The following is a 19506-nucleotide window of genomic DNA, read 5'->3' on the forward strand; positions in this document are numbered from 1 at the left end:
CCGAAACAAACAAAAAGAGTATTCTGTAATTTACACATGAAATCTAAACTCCTGAAATTTCAGAGTGCGTTAGCAAAGGAAGAAAAAGATGCCCATAACTTTTTCTTATATTAGATCATACCACCTTATTTCTCTCAACAAAGCCAAAACCAAACAAAAACCTGTATTATCCCCTAGGTTACAGAGTCACACTCCAAGAGCATCTTCAGTTGACATAATTCTGAATATTGCCTTATCTATATGTCATCTTACTGGGTTTGTGTCTAAAAGACTGTGCTCTTGTCGGTGGATAGACATGATCATTTTTAAAGTTACCAGGAAGAAGAAATAACTCACATTGTCCTAATGCAAAAGATATTCCCCAAACCATAGCCTTAGGCATATATATATTTATGTGCCTGACATGCTCTGTCTTTGACTCTAAAATAATGGGTACAGCCTAATAGCTGTACCCTACACCTTAGGATGCTGAAGCAAATCCAGTTCTAGCATTCTGCCCACATACACTCATGGCTTGGATGATTCATAGTCACATAGTTTCTATATCAAGACTAGTGAACATACACAATCACATGGACTTCAGAGCAGTGCCCATCACCCAAGAACCCAGGACAAGCCTTTCCCTTCCAGGCAGATCTTCCACTCTCTGGGCATGTTGCTCAGCTTTTTTCTCTCATTTCTTTTGGAAGCACTGCTCTATGTCAGCCTTTAAGCTTATTCAGGGACTCTCAAGAGGACACATCTGCTTTGGCCATAGCTACAGCATATGGCAAACAGAATTAAGATAACACAAACCAATTATTACTTGGTACCTAAGCCACACAAAGCATCCCAGGTGCTGAGGATTAATGCATTCCTCTTTCTTCCTTCTTTCTGGATTACTGAGCAGGAAAAGGACAGAAGTAAACAATCTGTTTCACATATTTTATTAGAATAGTAAACACAAACTCAAACCAACAATCCCCAAACATGTGAACACAGGGAAGACTCTGCTTTTAACTGCATCTAAAGGACAGGATGATTGCATTTAATACCTTTTGCGAGGATGAGAATTTGCCGCTTTTACCCCCCAAAATGAAGCACTGAGATGTTCTGAGTAAGATTTTGTGACTTCTGGAACTACCGTCTGGTATGGCGGAGCCTTAACTGCTTTGATCAAGACTCTAGTTACTTGTGAATGCAGTAATGAGACTGGATACTAGCAGCACACAAGTTGGTACTAAGCCTAGTTGGAGTCTCAACTTATTACCCCAGGTAATCACACAATATATAATACACATGTTGAAAGCCTGATTTTGATTCATCTTTCTCTCAAATACGTTTGTATATTGCTCATTCCTAGAAACTGTAACTAGTGCATGTTTGTGTCAAGAAACTAAACCAAGAGGTATGTTTAAAGCCAAAAGGACTTACCAGACTAAATCTCTGCAGATATTTTGATACCTTCAAGAAACATTCAGGTTTCCAGCCAATTTAAGGACAATTATCTCCATTCTCCAAGCAGATGTCAGACACCTATGTAACATGTTAAAAGATAATCTCAGCGATATATTATTGATGCAAATGATGTTACAAATCCTTTTACTGCATCAGTTTCCAAAGGAGTCAAAAGAAATTATGTTCTACAAATTGCACTGAGCTGCTGTCATCCGGTACCAGTGTTGTGCAGAAGCACTGCAGTGATATTTTCTTGTGTTGTGGTGTAAGAGGCTCCCAGTGCACCAAACTGTCATTGAGCACTAAGTGATCTATCACGTACTATGCTTGTAAGTCAGCAGGACAGCGAGGCCTCTGGGTGTTACCACAATACAAGCAAAACAACCTTGACTTCTGTTTCAACACCAAACATTTCCTTAGGCAGAAGCTCTTCCCTGTGAGGGTGCTGAGGCGCTGGCACGGGGAGCCCAGAGAAGCTGTGGCTGCCCCATCCCTGGCAGTGCTCAAGGCCAGGTTGGACGCAGGGGCTTGGAACAAGCTGCTCCAGCGGAAGGGGTCCCTGCCTGTGGCAGGGGGTTGAAACTGAATGGGCTTTAAGGTCCCTTCAACCCAAACCAGGCTGTGATCCTATAATTCTATAAAAAAATTCCCTAACAACTCACTGTGTACAGAGGCACAATACAACCAGTAATGAGGTAGAACCCAAAGACTAGAGATGAAAGAGAACTGCTTTCATTTAATCTGGTTTCTCTTTAAGCCAGCCCTCTCCAAGTGCTACAGACTGAATCTGGGCATAAAGCAGCACTGGATGGTTACACCTGGGGCATTCACTGCTGGTTCATTTATTTCCTCCCTCCCTCAGAGGGGCACACATGAAACCTACCGGACTCCCTGACACTTACGAGGCTACTTCATGGCCCTGCCGAAATCAACATGAGCTCTGCTAACGGGTCCAAGATAACACTTACATTCTGCAAAACACCAGCTATAAGGAAGGGAAAAGGTGGTAACCTAACAAAGTGCCGCCAGCATCCAGGCTGCCTGAGACCCTCTGACAGAGGATCCCAGCCCCAGCTACCGCGGGCCTAGCGCCCGATCCACACCGCCCTCGGGCTGTGAGGGGAAGATCGGCCTCCCTCACCGCCTGCGGCCGTGGGTGAGCCCTCACGGCGAGCTCCGGGGCCGAGGAACCCTCCTCCAGCCCCTCAGGGGCCGAACGCGGAGCGATGACAGCCAAAGGGCCCGCCCGGCCCCTCAGCCCGCCGCCACCCGCGCATGCGCACCGCGCACCACCGCTCTCCGCGCGCCTTCTCCTCCCCCCCCCCCCCTCCCCGCCCCGCCGTGATTTCCCGGCGCGCCCCGCGCTCTCTCGGCGCTGACGTCACCGCAGCCCGGCGCCCGCCGCCATTGGAGTTGGAGGCTCCGGCTCCGTCTCTCGCTGCGGCCTCGAAGGCGGCGGCGGGCAAGGCCCCGGGTGGCGCGGCCCCGGGGGCATGTGAGGAGACGGGGCCCGGCTGGGTGTAGGCCAGAGGAGGCGCGGTGAGCGGCGCCATCCCCCGGGCACCCTGAGGAGGCGCCGAGCGGCGGCGAGCGCGCCAGCGGCCCCTTTCCCTTCCCCCTCGGCCCCGGCCCCTTCCCCTCCTCGGCCGCCGCCTCAGGGGTGAGGCACCGCCGCCCCTCCGCCAGGCCCCGGAGCTGCGCGCCGCGTCGAGCGGCCCTGCCTTCACCCCCGTCACCCTCCGGCCCTGTGTGCTGAACCACGGCGGCCCTGTACATGAATTATGTCTGCCACAAGCGTTGACCCTCAGGTAAGTGGCGAGGCGCGGCGCGGGGCCTGCCGCCACCCCGCCCGGCGGCGGGGGGTTTCCCGTGCAGGCCGGTGCCTGCGTCTGGTCCGGGCGAGGCTTTTCTTCTCCCTCTCGGCTTCGCTGGACCTGAATCTTAAAGTTCCTCCATGGGCGCAGCGCGTTCCCACAGCCTTTAGAGAGCCGTGGCCATTTGTAAGTGCGGAAAGATGAGTGGAACATGCTCCCGTTTAAACAAGCCCTGATGTGTTGTGAGCCATTTTTATGAGCCTCCGACCTCAAAATCGCTGTGTTTTGTGGTGATGATAGAAGCATTTTTCTGAAATAAACTTTTATTTGTCCTCTTTTTTTTCCTTTTCCCCAATCATGTGCCATGGCTTCCCAGAGACCGAAAGGACAGGATAATAAAGGTGAGGATCATGCTGAGAGCTGGTCGTTTCAATTGTTACTGTAATAGATGAATTATGCAGGTGCCTGTAGGTGAGCAGCAAGGTACGGCTTTTAGTCCATATGGATAACATCTGGAACAAGAGAAGTTGTGCTTTGTTTCAAAACCAACATGAAGCGTTACCCATCCAAGCTTGATTGCATCCTACTTACTGCTCCTGAGCTGACAGTGAAAAGGACTTTGTATTGGTGCTATACATCATAATGCTATTCATTTACTTAAAATAAAACAGATTTCTACATAGAGTCACAAGGACATGCATATTAAATACATAGTTTTGCATACTTTTGCCTAGTTTCTTCCTGCTGTATGAATATACAGTTGTGTTACTGGTGTGCTGTTCACTGATAGATGTGCTAGTCATATGTAAGCCTACAAACTTAATAATTTAGGGAATTTAAAGTGAATAATTAACTTTGATAAGGTAATAAGCTTATAACAATAATGCTTCATTTTAAATTAAATTTAATAACACGTCATCTAAGAGACCCGTGTGTCTAAAAGGCACACAGGTTACCTGTGTTAACCCAAGTGTTAGCTGTGATTGCTAATGGGTATGTGACTCTCTAGACTTAGCAACTAAGAGTGTTTAACTCCTGAATGCTTTTTAACATACCTTAACCTGCATTAAAAATCCATCTGCTACCAGTTATAGAAAGTTTGACACTATTGCCTGTGTTTGTAAATACTCTTTGACCTCTTGCTTCCTCTGACAAACTTTGTAGCAATATTATGGTCAATTCCCAGACTTGTTTCTTGTCAATTCCCAAACATCCTATTTGCTGCAGTGTCCTGTTTAGTTCAGCTGCTCTGTGAAATAGGTAAATAAAGCAACTGTCACATAATGTGTTTGACCTGATTTCCTTAAGTAAAGGAAGCAAAAGAAATGAAGTGATGCAACAACAATTTTGTGTATCTTTTAGTAATGGGTTTGCATGCTTCTCATGCAGGGTTTTATGCCTGAAGTAGATGGGTATCTCTATTCTGCACATGAGAAAGCAGAAACATAGATTTTCCTGAAGATGTCAGGGTGCTGAGGCACATAATGAAATGTAACCTCACCTCATCTTATTTTACCCGACTTCACTTAAGCAGTGACTGACACATGCTGGCAGAGCTGTGAATTATTTGCTGAGAGTTCTAATTGTGGACCATAACAATAGATGTTATTTCCCAATAATCTTTGCAAGATTTTTGTCAATAATGATTTCTTTTGTTCAGAGTCAGTTCACATGAGTTGTCTATTCACTTCTGACTGCAGAATTTTATTTAGTTCTAAATTTACTCAAATTTGTAAGCAATAATATGAAAAGCAACTGTTTGAAGGGGAAATGTCATTCTTTGGTCTTTTTATGAGCCTTCATGCTGTGAAGAAGAAATATGGCTTTTCATAAAATAACACAGAGTGGAACTCTTTACTGCAATGCTATAAACAGTGTTATAACATGTTGTAACCTTTTTCTTCTAGTACAAAATGGTTCGTTACATCAGAAGGATACAGTTCATGACAACGATTTTGAACCTTACCTTTCTGGGCAGTCAAATCAGGTTAGTGTATTTTTAACTCGGTTCTTTTTTTTTTTCTTAGGCATGCTGCTGGCACTCAATTCATGGGATTGTGTGGAGGGAGCAAATTCCTTAAATAGAAATGGAAAAAGAAATGACAAGCATGTTATGTTACTTGGTAATAAAACTAGCATTTGTGCTCACAAAGCTAATAGTACTTGGCATATCCAGATGGCTGCAAGTGAAAATGAAGTTAATGCTCCAAGTAGTGTCTGTTAATTGTGGGTTATTGATACAGTTGGACTGTGACAGACTATTTGATCTTACATTTATTTGATAGATGAATTGCATGTGGGAGTCTGAAGGTTCTGCTTTTGGGCTCTCCTGATTTGTATAAATCTAGAAATCAGTGCAGTTGCAGTTTGTTTTCTAGGGAGGTTGTAGAGTGGTCTGAGTTGCTTTTTACACTTCAGGAAATATTGTTGTTACTTCATGTCCTCTTAAGAATTAAATATGTGTTATTTTAAGGTATTGTGATGTAAACTCTTTATAATCCAACTCATTATCATGTACATTAAATCAACAACCATGACTTAAATAGCATTATAATTGAAAATATCTTCCAACTGAAATAATTTTTGACTTAACAGTCACATCTTTAACGTGAACAAGATGTAAAGAAGCTGGAGATGCAAAAAGCTTTCTTTTACAAATATGAAATATCACTTCAGAGAGAGACCTACCGGAAGTGCCTTTTCTTGGCACGAAGTCAAAGTATTATGCTTTGAAAGGGACACTTATAATTCAGCCTGATGCTGAGATGCCAGTATTAATATTGGTAGCATCACTGAACCGGCTTGCAAAAGAAAATTATATGGTAAAACAGTCATGTGGTGTGCTGTTACGTTTCACTGGTGGAAACTGATTTAATCCTGAAGATAAAACACTAGAGCAAACAGGATCAGTTGGTGTTCTGTGGATTGATTATCTTCAAGGTGTGCTAAACATTTCTGTTAGGGCAATTGGATAGATAAAGCTGGGTGACAAGTTTGTCTTGGATCATAGCAGGGTGCAGACTTTAGCGCAGTATCTTACTTGGGCTTGTTTCCATGCTGGAAGCAATGTAGACACAACACTGTGGAAGCTGGGACACGTGTGTGCGACATCATGATCTGTCCTCTGTGCTGGGTGGGTTCTGGCTCCCAAGATGAGCTTCATAGTCATCTGCACCATAAACATGATCTCGAGACTTACACAGTTAAAATGAATGGGAAGCATTCCCTCTTTTCTGGAATTAATGTGCTATAGCAGGTTTAAAAGCACAATATTTATGGGAAAAAAAAGAGCGTAAAGTTTTCTTTTCTAATACAAAACTAGTTTTGAAAGAAATTGATGTTTCCACCTTTCTCTAATTGAAATTCTACTTCATCACATGTGAATTGTTTTTAATTACTTAAAACCAAGATATGTTTTCCTGACGTGAAACCTACTGAACCTCAAACTTCATATAGGAAAAATGTAGAGCCATCAATTATAGTTTAATTCTAGGAAATCTGTCTTGTCAACAAGCCCAATTATTAGATTTAAATGGAAAAATTGCTCTGACTCCAAGAAATTCTGTAATTCAAATGAAGTTTTCTTATATGAAAGTGTAGCTCAACTTACCGCTGCATTTGTGCTGCAGTCAGGCGCTGGTGTAGAAACAATATTGTAGAACAAATGCTACAAGAAACAATTGTGTAGGTTGTCTTCCAAGTGGAAAGTGACAGTTGCGTTAATTGGGACTGTGAGATTTTGTACTGAAGACAACCATGGTTCTGAACAAAGCCTGATCTAGTTAGTTGTTTATTCAGCCCTTTAAAACTACTGGAAAATAGAAGTGACTTACCAAAAAAAGATTGGAAAGCAACTGGATATTAAAAGAAAGTACATAAGAAATTAGTAAGGTCCTTAACAACAATATGTTTGACATCAAGTATCACATGTAGGCTGGTAGTCTTATGTTAATTTCAATTTTTAGAAATAAAGGTTAGTCTCTAGAATGAGTATTGAATTTGTTATATAATGCAATCAAATGTAATATTCTTCTGTCTTTCTGTTGGAAACTGCTCCTCAATAGTGATATGTTTTCTTTCCATAAAAGCTCTAGTATCCAAGGAGCAGTAGTTAATACAGAGCCAAAAGCAATTTTAAGTGCTGAGGGAACAGAGTGGAGTATTTGTATACAAAGTTCTACTCAAAACAGGACGGGCATCCTGCATGTAACATCATCCAGAACCAAAAGGTTGCTAATAAGGAACAGCGTATTACTAGTGAGTAGCGTACTTTGGGAGAAAGAAGGATTCCCTTCCTGATAACAGAATGGTTGGGGTGGCTTGTTGTGTTGTCTCTCTTTAATTAAGCAACAGCAGAAATGCAGAAGGGTGCAGGAAGGTCAAGGATAGGTTTGTTGAAGGAAATGTTCTGCTGTTTCAGTGAAGGAGTTCTGTCAGGTTTCTTTTTACACACCCTGGCATAAAGCCAGTCAGAAGAGATGGACTGTTTTGTAAGGATGTCTGTTGCAACTTTCCTTTAATCCTGTTGAAATCCTTGTGGAAACTTTACAGGCTGTGTGACAGGAGGTGACAGTCTCAGGAATCATCTAGAATCCTTTGCAGAAATACTGTAGGAGAAAACACCTGCCTTCTCTAAGCTTGTTCTTTTGGGTCTTAAATTTATAGAATATATGAACATAAAATCCCCAAAACTACTTATGTCTCCTCTCTGTCACCTGCATTTCTTTTTACATCTTTCTGATATTAAAGATATTAAGACATAACATGTAACAATCTCTAAAGTCTTTCAGAGAAATGTTTTCCTGTGCTAAATATGGATTATTTAACTGGGGACTGCCAGAAAATTGAATGTGTTTCAAAGGATCTTCTCATAGAAAGGTGGATTTTGTACCTCTTGTTAAGGATAGAATTTGCATGTAAATAAAGGCATGTGATCAGTGGTAGAGATTGTTTCTTTGAATCAATAACTGGATTCAGGCTGTTTAAATCTCAGGTGTTTGTGGTGCTGTCTGTGATGGAGGCAATTTATGGTGTCATTCTGGGTATGGAAAGTAAAGATCTTGAATTGATCTGGCTTTAGGATGTCACAGAAGGGAGTCCTTGAGAAATGAGCAGTGGAAATGACTCAGTTGGGTATTGTGCTGATCTGCAGCAAGGAGGGGTTTTTACTTCAATTTTTTGAAGGAGTTGAGAAATAATCTGATTTTTTTGGAAAAAAAGTATCAAAGTTCCAATGAAGTTTTCCCAACTTGGCAGAGATATTTCCCCCTCCCCCCCATGTTTGAAATTTTTCAGCTTGAAAGAAATCTTAGTTCCTCCTCTTCAAATAATCCTTTCTCCATGAGTAAGGAAAGGGTAGCTGCTGTTTGACTCACAGGAGTTGTTGACCTTCCCTCCCCCTCACTGGTAATTACAGTTAGAGTGTCAGTTTGGAAGGTCTCCAATATATATATATGCTTCAGGTTTATTTAAAGAGGAACAAACCCCATTTTAGGATATTCTGTATTTGTTCTTTTGCATAGTTGAATATAAGAAACATATGGAATGCTTCAAAAATCAGGTGTCAGCAGAAGATGCAGAGCGGAAAGAAAAGCTGCTCAGCTTGGTGTAAGAAACAGTTGAAAGGGAGGAAACGCTGGAATTGCAGAGGGGGATTTGCTGGTTTATAACTGCTCAAGTATCTTATTTCGTAGAGTGGAAAAGATGGGCTGTTTGAAAGGGTAGTCAGAAACAGTTTTGCGTGTTTATAACTTTACTGCTGAGGGAGGAAGAGACTTTTGCAAAGGCTGAATGAGGCCTTCCTCAAACAGTTTGGGTGGCATAGAGCACATGCTGTAATTCACATGTATTTGTTTCTAGTCACCTTTAAGTTGAGTTTGTAGTTGTTGGGTCTGACCAGCAGGTCGAAAGACGTGGTCCTGCCCCTCTACTCTACTCCAGGTGAGGTCTCACAAGAGCATTGTGTGCAGTTCTGGTGTCCTCAACATCAAAAGGACATGGAACTCCTGGAACAAGTCCAGAGGAGGGCCACAAGGATGATCAGGGGACTGGAGCACCTCCTGTATGAAGATAGGTTGAGGAAGTTGGGGCTGTTCAGCCTGGAGAAGAGAAGGCTGCGTGGGGACCTGTTAGCATCCTTCCAGTATCTGAAGGGGGCCTATAGGGGTGCTGGGGAGGGACTCTTCATCAGGGACTGTAGTGTCAGGACAAGGGGTAACGGGTTAAAACTGAAACAGGGGAAGTTTAGATTGGATCTCAGGAGGAAATTCTTTCCTGTTAGGATGGTGAGACATTGGAATCAGTTGCCCAGGGAGGTTGAGTGCTCCATCCCTGGCGGTGTTCAAGGCCAGGTTGGATGAAGCCTTGTGTGGGATGGTTTAGTGTGAGGTGTCCCTGCCCATGGCAGGGGGGTTGGAACTGGATGATCTTCAGGTCCTTTCCAACCCTAACTATTCCATGATTCTATGCTTAGTGTGTGATCTTGCTGTGATCCTGTCTCTGTCAGAAGTAGCCTTTGCATGGCTTACTTAAGGAATGTTTCGCTTGCTGGGGACTGTTGCCGCCTAAAAACAATCCCATAATGTGGCCTGTAATAATATTTTCTGTTACATGTGTTGTCATATTAAAGTAATATAATCTAGAGCTTCTGATGTGTGGCAGTATAGGAATGCTGGATATCCTTATTTCTTTGAAACACAAAATACAGTGTTACAGAAGTTCCTTGAAATATTTTGGGGTATTGGTAGATTTAACAATTCTAGAAGGAGCAACTAAATAACCTTAGTAATGTCACTAAGTTTACACGGTGTTAGAATCTCAAGCACTAACCTCATTGGGGTGTGTTATAAATGCCCAGATACTGCAGCTTTCCAGGAGTGTGAGCTGAGATCTGTAATTAGAAATTAAATTACCTTAACTCTATTTTCTGTTTGGTGGTGGCTGTTTATAAGTAAAGGGGGGTTTATATCTGAAGTTACCTTTGTTTTTTTTCTTTAACAGAACAGTAGCTATCCATCAATGACTGATCCTTATCTGTCGAGTTATTATCCACCATCCATTGGGTTTCCCTATTCTCTCAGTGAAGCACCATGGTCTACAGGAGGAGATCCTCCTATCCCGTATCTCACCACCTATGGACAGCTCAGTAATGGAGATCATCATTTTATGCATGATGCTGTTTTTGGACAGCCTGGAGGCCTGGGAAACAATATCTATCAACACCGGTTTAACTTCTTCCCTGAAAATCCTGCCTTCTCAGCTTGGGGAACAAGCGGATCCCAAGGACAGCAGACTCAAAGCTCAGCCTATGGGAGCAGTTACAGCTATCCACCTAGTTCACTGGGTGGTACCATTGTGGATGGACAAACAGGATTTCATAATGACACGTTAAATAAAGCTCCTGGAATGAACAGTATTGAACAGGGAATGGTTGGACTTAAGATTGGTGGCGACGTTACAACTTCAGCAGTGAAAACAGTAGGTTCTGTTGTCAACAGTGCCGGGATGACTGGTGCCCTCTCTGGTAATGGTGGATCTAATGTAAACTTGCCAGTATCTAAACCAACCTCTTGGGCTGCTATTGCCAGCAAGCCTGCAAAACCACAGCCTAAAATGAAAACGAAAACCGGACCTGTAATCGGAGGAGCGTTGCCTCCTCCACCTATAAAGCATAATATGGACATAGGTACTTGGGACAATAAGGGTCCTGTGGCAAAAGTTCCTGCCCCCCAACAGATACCTTCTCCTCAGTCTGTTCCACAGCCACAGCAGCCGATTGTTCAGCCTGTTCCAACTCAACCTCCTCCATTGACTCAGCCACAGTATCAGACCCCTCAGCAGCCACCCCAGAATCGCTGGGTAGCTCCTCGCAACAGGAATGCAGCTTTTGGCCAAAGTGGAGGAACTGGTAATGACAGCAGCTCAGCTGGGAGCACCCAGCCTAACCCTGTTCCAAGTGGCGAGTCCCATCCTGTGCTTGAAAAACTGAAAGCTGCTCACAGCTATAATCCTAAAGATTTTGAATGGAACCTTAAGAATGGACGTGTGTTCATAATAAAGAGCTATTCAGAGGATGATATTCATCGTTCCATTAAGTATTCTATTTGGTGTAGTACGGAACATGGCAACAAACGCCTGGACAGTGCTTTTCGGTCCATGAATAGCAAGGGTCCAGTCTACTTGCTGTTCAGTGTCAATGGCAGTGGACACTTCTGTGGAGTAGCAGAGATGAAATCACCTGTGGACTATGGCACCAGTGCAGGTGTCTGGTCTCAGGACAAGTGGAAGGGGAAATTTGATGTCAAGTGGATCTTTGTGAAGGATGTGCCGAACAACCAGCTCCGACACATCAGGCTGGAGAACAATGACAACAAACCTGTTACAAACTCCCGTGATACACAGGAGGTGCCCTTAGAAAAAGCAAAACAAGTGCTTAAAATTATTGCTACTTACAAGCACACGACCTCCATCTTTGATGACTTTTCTCATTATGAGAAGCGCCAGGAAGAGGAGGAGGTGGTGCGTAAGGTAAACTCCTTAAAAAGTTTCTTTTATACACAGATATGGGGCAAATGAAATGTGAAGGCTGTTATGGTGTAAAAAATTAAGTAGGAATTCAGACTGCTTTTAATACATCTCAGCTTGATGGCTTTATGTGTGTTTAACGCCACAAGAAACAAAATTATGCTTATTTGTCTGTAACAGTTTCATAGTGAAAGAGTTTCAAAGCAGTAAGGCAGTTAAGGGCTGTTATATCCAGGTTTTAGGGGTTGGATTTATTTTTTTATCTTGAAATGGTTAATAAACTAGGAAATAGCTTCTGTTTCACAACTGGATTCTGCCAGATTGTCATTTAGTTTTTTGTCTTAAATATGAAGTGTTTTCACACTGTTTTGACTGGAACTAGGCTGTCAGAATTGATACCTGTACTGGTATTTGCAATTTGCTTCAGTGATTTGATGATTTATGTCACCTTTAAGAGCAAGAAGCCTCATCTGTTCAGTTGATCTCTCTGAAAAAGAAAGAGTTGCATAAAACTGCAGTAGTGCTAGACAGATTGTGTTTCTGCTTCTGAAGTAATGTATATTATTATTTGGGTAAATAAAGGTTTTAATTTCCCAGGTCCAGTCTGTCTGCTAATTCTTGAAGTTTAGGCTGAAGACGCAGTAAGAGAAATCTGGGCAGTAACTGGGAAACTGCAGTAAAAACTTTATATATACTTTCATGGCTTAAGTCTGCCATCTGTCCCTATCCATCCCATGACCTCAGTTTCAAGAATGCCTATGTCTAATTAGGCAGTCTAGAAGTAATGGAGTGACAAAATAATAGGTGTTGGGATGTGTAGCTACTAGCTAAGTAACACTTTGAGTTGCTTTATTTGACAGGCTAATTTAGTGCAGTTCACACTGCTTAAGCAAAGACTTAATGCATGTTGCTGGAGCTGAAATTGAAGTTGCCATTTGGAAGGTTTTATTGCCATTTAGAAGTGCAGATAAATCGCTTTAAAGTGTCGTTGTAGAACATACCCTTAAATTACGAGAGACGAGGAGATCAGTGTCTTAGGTACTTTTTAGCTCAGCTTCTCCCAGCTCTAAGATTTGCTGCGTAGAGTACCTCATCAGGGCAGGAGAGCTTCAGATTTGTGGCTTTTCTTGTGTACTCTCTGTGGGCTTCAGCCAGCTAAAACCTAAAAGCCTTTGCTTCAATACTTCATTCCTTCAGTAGACAATATGCAATGCAACCTGTATGAGAGAGGTGCTCCCTTCCGTAGGTGAGAATCTCAAGCCAAGGCCTGGGTTCCTTTGTCTAGTGGTAACAGTGTGTGTGGTGTGGTTGTTTTGGGTTTTTTAATGCTGAGTCTCCCTATGATTTGCTGCCAAGTCTGGAGGGGAGAGTAATGTGTATGTTTAAGGAGTGAGAGTACTGAGAAGGTGATAGCAGATCTAGTCTTGAACAGTTAACCCCAGCTTGCCTTTGTAGTAGCTCAGGGCCGATGTTCAGCTATTGGGCTGGTCCTGTTTTGGGTTGTTCCAACATACACAACAACTTTCCACTTTCAGTTCAAGTGCTGACACAATGCTCTTACCCCGCTCGCTCCTTTATCACAGGAGCAGCTTTTCAAAATGCATTTTTTCTGCCTCGTTTAAAACTGAGGCTCTACCTTGTGTGACTTGTTCAGAAAATCAACTGTGAATAATGTAACATTTCTTAGATCCCTCCCAACAGCTTAGAAAATAGAGCAATATGCAGGTGACTGAAGTACACTGAGGAGGGTCATAGTGCCAGAGAGGTGAAGCAGCTCAACACTGAGGGAATGTAAAATAAGATGCTGCTTGTCAGGTTGCAGTCTATAAAACTATTGTCTGGAGAGATAATATTTTCTGCTTCATCAACTAAATGAATTTTAAGAGTCCAGCTTATGACTAAAAGGTTTTCTACAGGATATTCACATGTTTAAATTCCTTCTTGGTGAGAAGTTTGTGCTGTGAAGTTGAAACCTTCCTCTTATGCAAAGTGCACCTTGCTGTGACAATAAGGTATTTTATGACCTAAGTGACATTTTCAGATGGTTAACTCTAGAGATGCCATCTGAACTGGGCTTTGGGCTTTAAGTTGCTATGGCCTTTTATTCATTATGCTCTGCTTAGCTGTAAAGTTACTGGTTGAAATTTTGCTCTTCCATTTCACCACTTGTGATTACACAGGGCCAGAATTCTTCAAAACCTGCCCATGGAGAGCTTCAATGTTTTGATTTTATTTATACACGGTAGGAAGAATAACTGCATATAATCTGTACAGTGTTGAGCCACTAACTTTTCAGTTCTCTTAATATGGTTATTTGTTGCTAACCAGTGTTTCCTTAACTAATGTGAGCAGGGTGAACTCCAGTGTGTGCTCTCTGAGTTTACTGATCTGGGAACCTCTGTTAACACCAGATCATCAAATGAGGATTTGGCAAGAATAACACTGGAGGAAATTCATTCAAGTGCCAAAGATTCATCAGTGTTAAGAGCATTGCTTAAGGGCTGTGTCATCATCTTGAATTGTGGAAAGATTTGGTCATGTTGGGATGTTAAATCCAGCTTTTGATTTGCCATCTTAATAAACTATTTGAGCCCACTCTGGTGACCCAGAACCTGGGAAGGGGGTGATAGAAGGATATCGTGTCTGGAATGAAATAGCAAATAGTGGCATGAAACCTCTGCTGACCCTCCTCAGGGAGTTTCCAGGACCACTGCAGTGTCCACGAAGTGAGCAACCTCTGTGGTAAAAGCTCGTGCTCTTCAAATACGAAACAAGTTGTAAGGTGTGTGAGGAAGCTTCTTTAAAAGAAGACAGTACAATGTATCATTAATTCCTCACATCCCTAGAGGCATGCTTGGAAAAGAAATTTGTGGCAGGTTTTGGTGGCTTTAGTTGCATCTCCTGTGGTGGGACAGATGGGCTGATGTACTGTCCACACACAGCTCATCTGCATAAGTCTGTATTTAACTGGTCACAGCTACAGGACTGGGCTGCTGCTGCCACCTCTGGGCTGTGGCAAGGCACTCACTGTGTGTGGTGTAGTATTGGAATAGCTGCACGGTCTTATCTTGGACAGCTCTTGACTCACCACGTTCATCATTCTTCCTTTTGGATGATTAAATATTGTAAAGTGTTAGCTAGTGTGTGTTGGCACTTAGAAATACCCATTTTCTTCTAGTATTATTTCCTTTCAGTGTGCTTTCTGTGAACACATTCACTGCTGCAGAACTTGTAAGGGTAGAATATGGCCTTCCTCCAAAACTGGAGTTAAAAACCATTTCTGTCTTCAGGTAAATACTGATTGTGTTTCCTGATATAAATAAAATACTTTTGTTGTGTCAGAAGAGGAGTGCTTTCATCCCACTGACTTTATCAAATAAAGTTTAGTAGGAGGGGTGACCGTTACATCAGCAGACTGTGGTGAAGGGCAGAGGAGTTTGACAGGGGTGAGTGTCTCCAAAATGGAAGCTTCTGCAGGTTGTGTGAAACCCTACTTTTCCTGTGTCTGAAGACTATACACACTAATGTCATGAAGGAGAAGTGTGCAACACTGTGAGATGCCAGAATTCCCCTGGAGAAGAGAAACTGGGAAGGCTCAGTATGTATCTTCAGAACCAAAATGAACACAGCTTTGTTAGTTGCTTATAAAACTGTTGCTTGCAGTAGTGCTAAATAGCAGTAAGGAAGAGAATGAGAGTTGCAGCTTCTGAAAAGCAGCCATGCTCAAGAGCACGAAGGAGTTGCATCAGTTTCTTCCCTGTCAGTTTATATGTGTGCAGGCACTTTAAAAGGAAGTCTCAGATTAGCCCCTTGAGAGTGAAACAAGGAGCAAGGCAGGAGGAACTGCTTGATAACCTGCTTAATAAATAGCACTTTTCACTGAGTTAAAAAGCCTGAGCTGAGTCTCTGAATGCCATGAACATACCTTCTAGGTACCAGGTAGAAGTCTCAGTGCCAGTCTGTCTTCTGGTTATGTGGGACTAGTCCAGGAGAGTGGAAAACTTGGATTTTTTTTTTTTTTTTGAAGAAAGTGGAATTCTGTAAATGACTACACAGAAATGTTATGTGAGGTGGCAATTGGAAAGGATGGGCTGATGGGCAGTGAAGCAGAGGAACATTTACCACCTTAGAAATGGAAGTAGGATGGAACAAGTACTTTATTACAAGCCTGAAAACGGGGTTGGTACCAGGCAGCCATAAGCTCTTTTTCCACTAAGAACATACACCTCCTACTATGTTCTGATACCCTGTCACTAAGATAGGACTTTTATTGGCAGCTCATCATAAGTCAGTAGTTATAGGAGGAATGTAGATTTTTCAAAGCAAATTATAGCACTTTACATCATCTATTTGTTGATTTGGTAAAACAACCATTTAATTCTATTTTAAGGATTAAGAATTTATGCTAGACTTTGGTGTCTTAATGTTTCAGTTTTCATAATAAAATTACTATTATTCTGCTGGAGGCAGAAATCAATATATTCTGTTATTAACTCTTTTGATGTTACGGTGTGGCCAGCTGAAGCAGCAAACACAGCCTCTTACCTGTATCATGTTTGGTATATTTGCAGCTAAGCTTTCCACTGCCACAGAAACAGTTTGGAAATGGATCTTACGCAGAAAGATTCCAAGTAAAACCTGAAGGTGGTAGTTTAGGAGTTGACTGTGGTTTATGCCTTGGCTGTTCCACAATTTTCTTCCTTGAAATAGGATTTGGTGCCATGCTGGTGCATTCCAGTGCAGTGCACAGAGTGGCTTTCGCACTATACAGTGTGTTTGGAGCACCATTGGGATGATGTGGAAAGCAGTGAGGCTGAACCCTTTCTAATCAGTCTGCTTGGTGTCTTAGCTAGAAAACACACTGGCTAAAGACAAGGCAGCATAATTTACGGAGCTTGTTTTGATGTCTTCTGCAATTTATGGGGCTCCTGACACAGGTATCATGTCCCTCCTGTTTTGGTAATGTGTTGCTCAACAGATCAGTGTAAGCCCTGTGCAGGGGCTGATACAACTGTGAGCAGGGGCATGGCTGCTTGCTGCTGGTAGCACAGCTCGCTGAGATGGAGACTTATGACAGGGAGGGGATTCCTGCCCATATCCTTGAGGTGAGCTTTATCTGTCTTCAGGTTTTGTGGTTAGCAGGACCTTTGAGAGACTTCCAAGAGCTTCCTGCCTTCCATACTGGAATGCTTTTAGGGTTCACTCTAGCTGTGCTGGTTTTTATCAGACTGTGAGAAAGCGTATCACTTTTCTTCACATCCACCTGATGCACTTTTGTTTTTCCCCTGTCTTAAGTGTTCTACAGAGCCTCCCAGAATAGGTAGGGAGAATTAGAATTTCTAGAGAGCTCAAATCCCTGCTTTTATTGAATGGGACTAAACTCCAATGTCATACAGGTGCTTCAAAATCACAGCAGTTCTGTGGAGTTCTCCAGTCTACCATCTCCTTTCTGTTGGTGCATTAGTTGTGCTACTGCTGCAGTAACTAAATTAGTCCAAAGAGCAGAAAATTGCAGTTCCTGTTCCATTTAGGAATGCTGATGTTCCACACCTTTCGTATTGCGGCCTTCATGTGCTGTCAGTTTGAAATGTCTGTGCAGCTATTCCTTCAGCTGTTCTGCTTGAAGCTGCACTTAGTATTAAAGTCATCAAGTCCTGGGGTGTGTCAGGTGTATACAGTGTATTTCTAAGACGTAGCAGCAATGATTTAAAGTGTATAATTATATATATTATAATTATCTGGGATCGTGTTAGTGCTGTTACACTAAGAGCTTTTTGCTTGCTCATTTAACTCAAATCTTAACTTCTAACTTTTCTTCTCTTTGCAGGAACGTCAGAATCGAAACAAACAATAAGAATAAACACATACAGTTTGATATATATACTAGAACTGAGACTAAATTCGACTATGAGAAACAAAATTAAGTCTACTGGTGCTGTATCCTGGCATCAGGACAACTAAAGCTTTCAGCTCCAGTATATCTTCTCGTGCAGGGGAAATTAAGTTGTCGCATCTTTAAGTACATTGTAGTTTATTTTTGCCCAAGTGGATCTGCATTAATTTGTATCTTTTTTTTTTCTATGTAAAATTCTGTAGAAATCATGAATAAAAGTGTGTCTGTTTTTATTTTTTTTAAGTTGATAAAAACAGTTATATGAACCTAACTAATGTGGACCTAAACATGAGTATACTCAAGTGTCAATGCTTCCCAAAGACTTCATTTTGGCACAAATTGTGTTCCTAGCCAGATATAGAGATTATGGAGAATACATGACAAATCTGCCTTTATCCTCGTCCTCCCAAACCCTCTTTTTCTTCATGGCAGAAGAAACAATGCATTGATTTTTGTCATTGAAAAAGAAATGTTTTAAGACGCTGCACTCTTGAACTGTGACCTGAAAGGCCACCCTTTCAGCTCACTCTGTGCAGCAGCTCTTCCTCTTTCTTTACCTGTACAATTACACTTGGACAAATGGCTAATGCACCACGTTGGTTTTTTCTTGTCTAGTAGCAAATTCAAATTGTCAGTGAAATTGTTTCTCTGGAAAAGATTTCCCTTCCCCATTCTGTTAACCAGTGCTTCAGTGTGCATTCGTTCTACCATATCCTGCCGAGGGGGAGCGTGACGCTTTCTCTCCGCCATCCTTCTGCTTTACGGTTTTTGTAGCTTAATGAAATAATAATGTGATGCTCTCAACATTGCAGGGGGTTTGGACAATGTGTTGAAACCTGTTTCAGCTTTCAGGTGTTCTTAGTTAATTGCAGATCATTTTTAATCCTTCCCTTCATTATTCCCTCCCACCTTCCCCAAATCCTAACGCCATTTAAAGGGTTTTTTTTATACCAATAATGCTGAGCTTTAACGTAGGAACTAATAGTACGGATACTATGATGGATTATGCCTCAGATGTTTAAAATTGACAGTGTGTATGTCTAATTTTTTTTTTTTATTTTTTATTTTTTATTTTGTTGGATGAGTAAAAAAACCTGTTTTAAGAAACTGAATTTGCTGTCATGTTTTTGTGGAGTGAGGGGACCGTCGGAGAACCTGTCACCAACTGGAGTTCCAGTTAAGCATGGAAATGGTGCTCATGTCCGCTGCTCTAGCACACTGAATCTGCACGTGTTTATTGTAGAGGATCTTTTACTATATTAGAAAGCAAGTATCTTCTGAATACTATTTACTCCAAAAGGACCTCCAATTTAAATGAAAGTTTAATCTGTATCATTTAGACTTGTATTTAGAACGTATAACTCTGTCTCTGGACTGTTACTGCCTGTAAGGGGTAATGGACAGCATCAGATTAACTTTTTCCTCTAGGAGAATACAAGCCTTAATAAACAATACATATTTAGCAAGTTTGATGTCATTTTCATTTTTTCCCCTACTTTCACATGTCTTCCTGTGTTATAATTGCCCTTCATGCAACTCCTGAATTAAGCTTAATTTGAGAGGTGTTCTGATTGAATAACTGAGGTGTTTGCTGTCAGTACACGTGGTGACTGCGGGAGGGTTTCACAGGATGCTGCAGAGGATGTTTAAGCTGCTCTGAATGTTGAACGTGTGTGCAGTGCCTGTCACTTGTGCTTCCTTTCTCTTTGCATGGTAGAGGAGCTGAAAGAGTTGGAGTTGTGCTGTAGCCCTCAGGAGGAGGTAGCACAGACATGGGTCACCAGGCTGAGAAAAGAACTTCCCAAATAGAAGTAAAGCTTTGAATTGTTTTTTTTATGG

The 19506-nt window shown here is 42.0% G+C and overlaps 1 protein-coding gene across 3 annotated transcripts; it reads left to right on the top strand.

Annotated features, from left to right (window-relative positions):
- Positions 1–2822: 2822 nt before the first annotated feature.
- Positions 2823–19133, top strand: YTHDF1 (YTH N6-methyladenosine RNA binding protein F1). Of its 3 annotated transcripts, XM_065691495.1 has the most exons (5): positions 2823–3245; positions 3628–3652; positions 5159–5238; positions 10251–11777; positions 17602–19133. In XM_065691495.1, exons 1-5 carry the CDS (start codon positions 3219–3221, stop codon positions 17626–17628), a joined length of 1686 nt encoding a protein of 561 aa, XP_065547567.1. In that variant the 5' UTR covers positions 2823–3218; the 3' UTR covers positions 17629–19133. The 3 variants fall into 3 exon arrangements, with proteins under 3 accessions (XP_065547567.1, XP_065547566.1, XP_065547565.1); XM_065691494.1 differs by lacking the exon at positions 17602–19133 and having other exon boundaries at positions 10251–12372; XM_065691493.1 differs by lacking the exons at positions 2823–3245; positions 3628–3652; positions 17602–19133 and having other exon boundaries at positions 4881–5238; positions 10251–12372.
- Positions 19134–19506: the final 373 nt, after the last annotated feature.

The sequence above is a fragment of the Lathamus discolor genome, chromosome 11 (genome assembly GCF_037157495.1).
Source record: "Lathamus discolor isolate bLatDis1 chromosome 11, bLatDis1.hap1, whole genome shotgun sequence".
Taxonomy (NCBI): Eukaryota; Metazoa; Chordata; class Aves; order Psittaciformes; family Psittacidae; genus Lathamus; species Lathamus discolor.

Coding starts and splice junctions, on each gene's coding strand:
- YTHDF1 (XM_065691493.1), top strand. CDS start 5,071: ATGGCTTTTCATAAAATAACACAGAGTGGAACTCTTTACTGCAATGCT. Junction 5,239..10,250: donor TTTCTGGGCAGTCAAATCAG/GTTAGTGTATTT, acceptor TTTCTTTAACAG/AACAGTAGCTATCCATCAAT.